This window comes from Notolepis coatsorum (assembly GCF_963971535.1).
Source record: "Notolepis coatsorum genome assembly, chromosome: 17".
NCBI classification, from domain to species: domain Eukaryota; kingdom Metazoa; phylum Chordata; class Actinopteri; order Aulopiformes; family Paralepididae; genus Notolepis; species Notolepis coatsorum.
In genome coordinates, this window is record NC_140181.1 from 93,803,594 (window position 1) to 93,813,862 (window position 10,269).

At 41.7% G+C, this 10,269-nt stretch overlaps 1 protein-coding gene across 1 annotated transcript; it reads right to left on the reverse strand.

Annotated features, from left to right (window-relative positions):
- Positions 1-402: 402 nt before the first annotated feature.
- Positions 403-6,547, reverse strand: LOC311244149 (thyrotropin-releasing hormone receptor; the record flags this gene model as incomplete). The annotated part of the gene is made up of 2 exons (XM_084333557.1): positions 403-819; positions 5,765-6,547. 2 exons carry the CDS (start codon positions 6,545-6,547, stop codon positions 403-405), a joined length of 1,200 nt encoding a protein of 399 aa, XP_084189683.1.
- Positions 6,548-10,269: the final 3,722 nt, after the last annotated feature.

The window sequence follows — 10,269 nt, forward strand, 5'->3', positions numbered from 1 at the left end:
GGGTAAATAAATGTTATAGAAATGTAAAAAAATAAAATAAAAAAAAAAAAAAAAAAAAAAAATTTAAACCGATACCGATATTTTCCGATATCACATTTTAATGCCGATATCGGCCGATAATATCGGTAGGCCGATAATATCGGACATCCCTATTTAAAAGTATGATCTCCGACCACTGTGTGTCGACTTGTCACCGTCTTAGCTGATTTATTGTGCCTATTTGTATGAAATTGCTGATAAAACTGTCTTGTTTTATAAGCTTGTCGTCGCTGTAAATTAAGGTAACCTCAGTACGAGTTGAAATAAAGGTTTGAAATGAAAAAGTGAGCCTTTCGACAAACACACCATCGAACACGGAGAGTCTATCACCAATGACATCTCACCGTCTCACCGTAGCCTGCATCAAGCGATGCTGAATGCCGCGCTTGCGTCGCCGGCGCACCTGTCCGGGAAGTTGAACCTCTTCCCCGCCGCGTTCCCGCTCACGTCATCCTGCTCCGTGACGGGCTCGCAGCTCTCATGCGACGAGTCCTTAATGACGCTGTAGTACATCGGCGTGCTGTACGTGGTCGTCCGCTGCTCCCCGCCGCAGCCTTTGCACTTGCACAGCTTCCGGAAGGCGTTGCGGAACTTCTGAGACATGAGGTTGTAGATGACGGGGTTGACGGCGCTGTTGACGTAGATGCACATGCGGCAGAAGAGCAGGAACCAGGTGTTGTGGTACGGCGGGTCCATGAAGGAGTTGACCACCACCAGCGTTCGGTAAGGCATCCAGAGCAGGGCGAAGAGGATCACCACCACGGTGAGCATCTTGGTGACCTGGCGTTTTGGAACGGGAGGGAGAAAGAGTGCGCACGTTTACATACAGGAAATAGTTGTCTGACAATAATTGGAGATCAAATTATAATCATCTCAATGATCATATCTCCATATGTCTGAATAAACCTACATATAATTCTTCTATAATACCATCATGTAACCCATATAACTCAAGTGCTAACATTTTAAAAAGCACATGTATCAAAATGTTAGAACGCCAACTACAGCGTAACGTTACGTAACCAGCCAAACTATAGCATTAGCAACCAATATTCAGAGAATGTAACAAACTGCATCATACTATATGATTATGCATGGTCATGCTGGACCTCCAAAAGGCTTTCGACACTGTCAATCACTCCATTCTGACTGACAAGCTAAAAGCAATTGGTTTTGATTAGGGATGCTCGATATTGGCTTTTTTACCGATACCGATATACCGATATTGTCCAACTCTTAATTTCCGATACCGATATCAACCGATATCACATTTTAATGCCGATATCGGCCGATAATATCGGTAGGCCGATAATATCGGACATCCCTAGTTTTGATAGTTCATCAGTGAGCTGGATGCAATCCTACCTGGAGGGGAGAGCACAGATGGTGGAGGTGAACGGTACATTGCCCCCCCCCCCCCTCCCAGTGAGCTGTGGTGTTCACAAGGAAGCATACTAGGACCGTTACTGTTCCTAATTTATGCAAATGACATGTCATCAGCTTGTGACTGCAACTTGTTCCTGTTCGCGGACGACTCAGCCCTGCTGGGTCATAACAAACTCTCATTACACTTGGGTAAAACAGAGTCTATTCTCTTTGGATCAAATAACAAATTCAGCAAGGCCAACGGCTTCTCTGTTACAGTGGGTGACAATATTGTCACAAGGAAAGATGAAATTACCTACCTGGGTTCCATCCTAGAGGCAAATCTTTCCTGTGACAAAATGGCAACCAATGTAATCAAAAAAGTCAACCAATGAACAAGATTCTTGTACCGGATCTCCTCTCTGGTAAACAAGAATACCTTGAAGACTCTAACAGGAGCACTCATACAGGGTACAACGACTATGCTTGCAACTCATGGTACCAAAGCATCTCAAAGGCCCTAAAAACAAGACTACAAACATCACAAAACAAACTGGTCAGACTACTGCTTGACCTTACTCCTAAAACCCACCTTACCCCTGCCCATTTTGACAACCTAGGATGGCTTAGAGTAGATGACAGAGTACAGCAACTTGCAATGGGCCTGGTCTACAAGATACAGTACACCACTAAGATACCCATGTACATGTCGAAATACTTCCCAAAGGTCAGTGAATTCCATGACCACAACACCAGAGGGAGTTCCACAAATCATGTTCAACCCAGATTCGGCTCAAACAAGGGACTAAACACGTTTCGCAATTATGCCACAACAATGTGGAACGCCCTACCCACAGCCGTAAAATAATGTGAATCCCTACCCTCCTTCAAAACCGCTCTCAAAGAGCACCTACGGGTGGCTGCAATTAGAAACTGGCCGCGGTAAATGTCCAAACCCCCCGCCACCCACCCACCCAACCCCCTCCAATGTACAGTTTCTTCCCCTTCGAATGTATATATTTTATGATCTCTTTCTCTTAAACAGTACTGTATATTGTGTATATGTCTTGTATGTCATAAATGTCTTGATGAAACAGTACTGTATATCTGTATGTCATGTATGTCATAAATGTCTTGATGAATTGAAAATGGGGGACCCTGATGTAAACAAGACGAAAGTCTTTTTCTGGTTTGCATCCCCTTAACAATTGTTTGTATTGAGCCGTACGGTAGTAATAGTTTGGGATTTATCAAAATGTATTTATAATTATTATTATTTGAAGATTCCTCAATTGCAGACTACTCTCAGGCTGCTATAGGACATGAGTGTACCTGGACATTGCTTACAGCCCCAGCAGAAACTGCCAAGAAACAGCAGACAAGAATGCATACAAGAAAGCACTGCTGCTGTGCACAGAGCAGTCCCAGGATGTACAGTTATGAATATCTATGGCTGTACTCTATGTATCTATGCTGTAATGTAATATATAATGAAGCAAATACAACACAATAATATATTTTAGCTGAAGTTTATTATTAACAATAAACAGTAAACAGTGATTTCTTTGGTCTCTTAAATGGTTATTCATTGCAAGAGTTCATTTATATAAGCTCTCTTATATGAGAGAGAGAGGGAGAGAGAGAGAGAGAGAGAGAGAGAGAGAGAGAGAGAGAGAGAGAGAGAGAGAGAGAGAGAGAGAGAGAACGAGAGAGAGAGAGAGAGAGAGAGAGAGAGAGAGAGAGAGAGAGAGAGAGAGAGAGAGAGAGAGAGAGAGAGAGAGAGAGAGAGAGAGAGAGAATGCATGAGTAGTAGTCACTCAGAGATATATGGTAATGACTACTATGGTGGGTACAGTATTGTGGAATAGTGTGAAATAGAATCTTTGGTGTCCATTCAAAACAGCCACACATGCAATGTTACTGTATGATGTTCAATAAAGAACAGAACACACACACACACACAGACCATTAGATCCTCTCCTCCCGGTTCACAACCGAATCTTCCTGTTGGCCAATGGCCATGTCCCGAAATATTTCTATGACATTATTGTGGTTGATTGGAAGTTGGAACATCCTTCTCAATTGCCAATAAAAGAAGGTCCTCTTTGCAGAGCCTGGAAATGTGTTCGCAAACATGTTATTAGGAGTTTTTTTTGGGGGGGGGGGGGGGGGGGGGGGGGCAAAAGAGTGTCACAGGGACACAGAAACTTGGTGATTGACTTCTCAACGTTTGGATGTATGCTAATTAGCGAACCTTAGCACATCACATTGTCGAGATTAATGTTAGCAAGAAGAATACAAGCATCTTATTTTCATGTAGTTGTGGACAGCTAGTGAACAAAGTCTTTCTTTGTTGCAAAATATGATAGTTAACATTCTTAATCTAAACTAAATAAAATTTTAGTTATGGAAAATAATAACTTTCTTACCGTTAGCTGCTGGTGCTGACTTCAGTTGCTGCTTAAAATCAGCTGACAGATGGGCAAACGTGCGGCGAGATGCTCGGTTTGCTCTAGATTTCTATTATGAGAGGGAGGGGCGACGCGTCACGCAACAGAAAACCATGCACAGCATTCAAATATTTATTTTTATTCATTATATTATTAATTGTTAAAATTATTCTTGATGAGGACCATGGGCACTGCCCTTTACAAAAAAAAAATATAAATTATAATAATATATATATATATATAATTTTTAAAGGCCACTTTGGTCATCAGGGGGCACATGGGCAAGTGCTTTGGCACCCAAAGCCCCCCCCCCCTCTGCACGTGCCTGATGTACAGTAATGCTGTATATATAAATATTTATTCTTACCGTATCTATACACCTATCTGTCTGCATATACCTGCATATAATCCTTTTTACATTTCTGTAGATACTATACTATCTATATTTGTATATATCCCTTACTCTTACTAGTTACGCTGCTGGCCAGTATGACTACTACCAGGGCCGGACTGGGGAAATAATTCATACCGGGAGATATATTGCGAAATATAGCCCCAGTCAGGCCACTTTTTAAGCAGGGGGTCTGGGAGTCCCCCACCAGGAACATTTTAGTTACAAAGAATTAATTTCCTGCTCACTGACTGAAATTTTCAACAAAAAGCATCAATTGTCAAATATATTCATCACATTAACTAGACTAGATGTTTTTGAGGAAATTAGAAAGGGAACAACAACTTAACCCTTGTGTCTGATCAGATTCAATTTTTTTTGATAACTTTGCAGTGATTATGTTTGTAGCCAATATATGTGGCAAAGGTGTGTAATCTTTGAATTATCTTTGATTTTTTTTTTACTTTCTCAGTACATCTGATTGGCACTATACTCAGTAGTACTAATTTATATATTTTATACCCAGTGTTACATTTGCACTCTGGTTGGATGCCAAACTTATTTTCTTATACTGTACTTGTGCTGCATAATGACAATACATTGGAATCTAATCTAATCTAATACTGGTAGCCATTAGCACTTGTGAGAACACACTACAGAAGGCTAACCCTTTCACTACCACACTACATAAGGTTAACCCTTTCACTACCACACTACATAAGGTTAACCCTTTTACTACCAAACTACAGAAGGTTAACCCTTTCACTACCACACTACAAAGGGTTAACCCTTTCACTACCACACTACAGAAGGTTAACCCTTTCACTACCACACTACAAAGGGTTAACACGTTCAATACCACACTACAGAAGGTTAACCTTACATAGTGTGGTAGTGAAATGGTTATGTTTCACCATGGTACTGCCATGATAAAAGTCATGTACTGTATCACCATGGTGCCAATTTTGTACTTAAATAATTCCATGGTAGCCTATAATCTCATTTAAATCACGATACCAATGGTAATATATCATGGCCTAATCAAATTTGAACCATGATACCAATGGTAATATAATTTAATATAATTGTCATCACCTTTCCTCTAGCGCCACCATCAGGCCAAATGTAAAATTTTAACATTAGTGTATCTCTAACAGCTTTGATTTGAATCTTTTCAAGTTTGTGGCGCACATTCATGACCACAAGAGGAAGAATCCCATTGATTTTGGTGACCCCATGGCGTTCCCCCTAGCACCACCATCAGGCCAAACGTAGTGTGTATCTCCAAACTTGACAAATAGATTTGCCTTACTGTATAGCAAGGAGGACTGTGAAGTTCTGAGTCATTTGGCCTCATGGTGGCGCTATTCTCACAAAACTAAAAACATTAACTACTCCTCAACGACTCCAATTAGGAGCACGGCCACAAAAGGTGGATCGAGAATTCGGGGATAGACCCGCTGTCGGCCACCGACGGCACATCGTTTTATTCGCACACTTGTATCTACACAGACGATACCTGTTTCCTTGACGAGACCGCTCCCTTGTTGGACTTGACAGCATTGCTGGAGCGCCCCCGGTGCACAGAACCTCCTCCGCCTCGCTCCCCGAGATGCGTGGGGAGAGGGCTCATGAAGAGGATCCTTGCGATGAGGCCGTACAGCACCGTGGCCACGATCAACGGGATCACGTAAAACAAAGTGAAGTCCAGGAAATAAACGGGCATGTAGAGGTTCCTGGAGACGCGGTAACCGCAGGTGACCACCACGCCGTTGGCGTAAACCGTCTCCACCGTGTCCACCAGGAAGAACCACATGATGCAGTAGAGCGAGGTGAAGACCCAGACGCAGGCGATGATCCTCTTGGCGCGGGAAACTGTGCACAGGAACTGGGCCTTTATGGAGTGACATATGGCGATGTAGCGCTCGATGGTGAACGCCGTGATGGAACAGGAGGACACGTTGATGCCCAGGTACTGGAAGTACGTTATACACAGGCACCCGGTGTAGCCGTAGACCCAGAAGGCGACCACGTCAGAGATGTTGGGCAAACCCGCGGCTAGGAGAACGATGAGGTCCGCCGCGGCCAGGCTGACGAGGTAACAGTTGGTCGGGGTCACCATGTGCTTGGTGCGCAGCACGACCAACACCACCATTACGTTTCCGGCTATTCCGACGCCACAGATGAGCAGCGTCAAGAATATCGTTATGACCTGTTCGTCGAGAGGGTTCACCGGCACTTCGGTCAGATTTGCAGCCGGAGTGAAATTGTCGGTCGCAACGTTGGTCGCGTTGTTCTCCATTGTGGTGTGCGGCTGATGATGCCACCCTTCAGTCAGTCTTCAAGGACATGAAGCAAGACTCCTAGAAACCAAATTAAAAAATTATAATAATAAAAGACAAATAAAAGACAGACAAGACAAATATGTATCCATAGCTACTCAGAGTATACTGTATAACAAGTAATACGCCCCTGGCAAATACTCACTAGAAATGAATGACTATTGTAGTCCACACATTAATATGAAGTGATCAGGACATTTTAAACACAGAAGAAAACTAGAACCAGAAGATAACATAAGGAAGTTCAACTTACCATGATCTGCAAAGGACTAGTCTCACTCTGGTAGGTACAGACTCTCCTGGTAGAAGCACCATGTAGCTCCAGGTCCTGCTTCCCTCAGTTTTGCTCCAGTTATCCACATCTGTCTTGCTGGCTGCCAGGCTGCGGGTCTCTCTCCCTTTCTCTTTCTCTCTTTCTTTCTCACCCTCTTCCTAGTTCTCTCCTTCCCTCACTCTTCGCCTAATTGCTCTAGTTCTCTCCTTCACTCTCTTTAGCTATCTCTCTCTCTCACTCCCCCCTCACTTTCCCTCCTTCCCTCTCTCTCTCTCTCTCTCTCTCTCTCTCTCTCTCTCTCTCTCTCTCTCTCTCTCTCTCTCTCTCTCTCTCTCTCTCTCTCTCTCTCTCTCTCTCTCTCTCTCTCTCTTTCTCTCTCTCTCTCTCTCTCCCCCAGCCCACTCCTGCCTCTTGCTCTCACATCACTCATTACATCCACACAATACCATGCTTTGCCTTCTAGAACCACCTACTTCAAAATCGATCCCTCCTCCTTCTCCTCCTCCTCCTCCTCCTCCTCCTCCTCCTCCTCCTCCTCCTCCTCCTCCTCCTCCTCCTCCTCCTCCTCCTCCTCCTCCTCCGTCCAGCTATAGAATATCAACTGCCGTGACCAAGGTCGTTAAGACTCGTTAGTAGTTAGTGTTAAATGGTCAATTTAACTGCATTTACATAGCAGCTTTTATCCAAAGCTCTTTACAATTTATGCCTCACATTCACCCATTCACATTCTCAAACCGACGGGGGAGGGCGACCATGCAAGGTGCCGACCTGCTCATCGGGAGCAGTTGAATGAATGAATGAATGAATGAATGAATGAATGAATGAATGAATGAATGAATGAATGAATGAATGAATGAAAACTTTATTTAACAGATTGCAGAATGGGTACAATACAGTACGGCTCAATACATACAATTGTTAAGGGGATGCAGACCTGAGAAAGACGTTTGTCTTGTTTCCATCAGGGTCCCCCATTTTCAATTCATATAGACATTTATGACATACACAACATACATGACATTTATGGCATAGGGACATATAGGTATTTAGTACTGATACATTTGTGACATAAACGGTTATGGGTTATGGGTTAAGTGTCTCGCTCAAGGACACTTCGACGTGCTGCCCGGGAGGAGCCAGAATCCAACTGAGAACCTTCAGATTACCAGATGACTGCACTACCTCCTGAGCCACAGGGGGTCTATAATTCCACACAGCTCTATCTATTAAGAGAGTATTAACCTGAAACGACCCCAGTCATGCTCTGAATATGAATTTCACATTTTCACCGCAAATAGCCATAATTCAAGTGAATAGGAAATAGTGTGAAATGACAAATCAACAGAATCCACATGTTTTCACAGTGGTGCAGTCGTGGTGTAGACATCCAGTTACCCAGTCAGGTTTACAAGGGGTAGGAGTACCTCAAAACGTGCAGTGTCCTTCCTATAGTCATGCCAAAAACATGAGGGAAGACTGTCAAGTTTTAAACTGTAAAAAAAAGAACTGTGATTTTGGATGTCTGCACTTTATCTGCTAATTTCATGTCTATTCTATTCTACTACTTATTGCACTGCACTATTGCACTATTTTACATTGTTTATTCTATCTGACTCTTTCTATTATTGTCTATTTTTTAAACTAAATCAAACCTTAAACAAGGTGGCCTGTTGGGATGTTAGATCCTAATGTGAAAAACTGTGATTTTATATGTCTGCACTTTATGTGCTCTTTTTCAGTTGTGAAGCACTTTGAGCTGCAGTTTCTGTATGAAAGGTGCTATACAAATAAAGTTTTTTTTATTATTATTATTATTATTATTATTATTATTATTATTATTATTATTATTATTATTATTGCGTAGGATTGTGTAGTTGCTCTTTTGAGAAGAGAGCCTTCACAGCCGCTGTCTGTCTGATGACAGAATAGATGGTTAAAAAGATAGTGTTAAGCCCATGTATATATCTCCTACAGTAGCAAACCTCATTACGACAGTGTTAACTCAGTATACTACCACAGTCGGTTGTGTGATAGTAAAGGGTTAACCTTCTGTCGTGTGGCAGTGAAAGGGTTAACATTCCGGAATCCTCAGCTCACCGTCTATCTCAACATTTTAAAACTAGTTAAATAAAAAAAAAAATTACTTTGACTATAAATCCTATATCTTTAAGGTTTTAAGACTTATAATTGACCAAATAAATGATTGAAGCTTATTGCCAACATTTAGATACACATTTTTCCATTGTATTTGTCTAGAGGTCAACCGATTTTACATTTTACAAACTGTTTGTATCGGTACTCTGAACTCTGTTGCCTATAGCTACTCAATTTATACCTGCCTAATCCCTTCACTGTCTACAACTGCCCCACACTGTAATCATAACTACCTACCTCAAACTATAGTCTACCCATATAACTCTGTATGATAGAATGTACAATAATGTTGTATATACTATATATATATATATATATATATATATATATATATATATATATATATATATATATATATATATATATATATATATATATATCCATATCTGTCTGGATACACCTGCATAATAATCCTTTTTACATACTGTTGACAGAATTGGCTATGGGGCTACAATAATATACTCATGAGGCATAGTTTCTATCTTGAGCCCTTAATTGGCGTGGTTTATTATTTGCATTGGTTCATAGTACAGCAGCACATGAGGTCTCCTCTCCGTGAGAGCTCCGCCTATAGCGCCCTCCAGTGGAAACAGTTATGTACAGTCAGTGGAAACAGTTATGTACAGTTAGACAGTTACTTGCAATCCTACATATAACCTCTAACTTTAACACTCCCACTTAGGGTTGTCTAGCACACTGTATAACTTCTTCAAAACCAATTTACAAAGAAAATAATACAGTTCAGAACATCAAAAAGAATATGGCAGTCAATATTTACACACAAAACATGACCTCTGCATATCTTTTCAATTTCAGTTTGGAAGCAGGTTTCGTCATAGCGTCTGCTACCATGTCGTCTGTTGGACAATAAATCAGTGTCATTCTTTCTTCTCTGATGACAGATCTGATGAAATGATATTTTATATCGACATGTTTACATCTCTGTCGGCACACAGGGTTTCTAGCAATCGCAATGGTTCCCTGGTTGTCCTCGTAAACAACAGTCTTCTTATATACATAGGTATCCATTCCTTCGAGCAGTTGTTCTAGATAAATACATTCCTGTATTGTCATAGCTAGAGCCATATATTCGGCTTCACAAGTTGATAGTGCCACTGTGGGCTGCTTCTTTGTTTTCCATGAAACCAGTGAGCTGTTTGAGTTCAAACTCACACAATATCCTGTGGTACTTCTTCTATCTGTGGTGTCAGCTGCCCAGTCTGCATCACTGTAGGCTTTAAGCCCTAAGCCCTC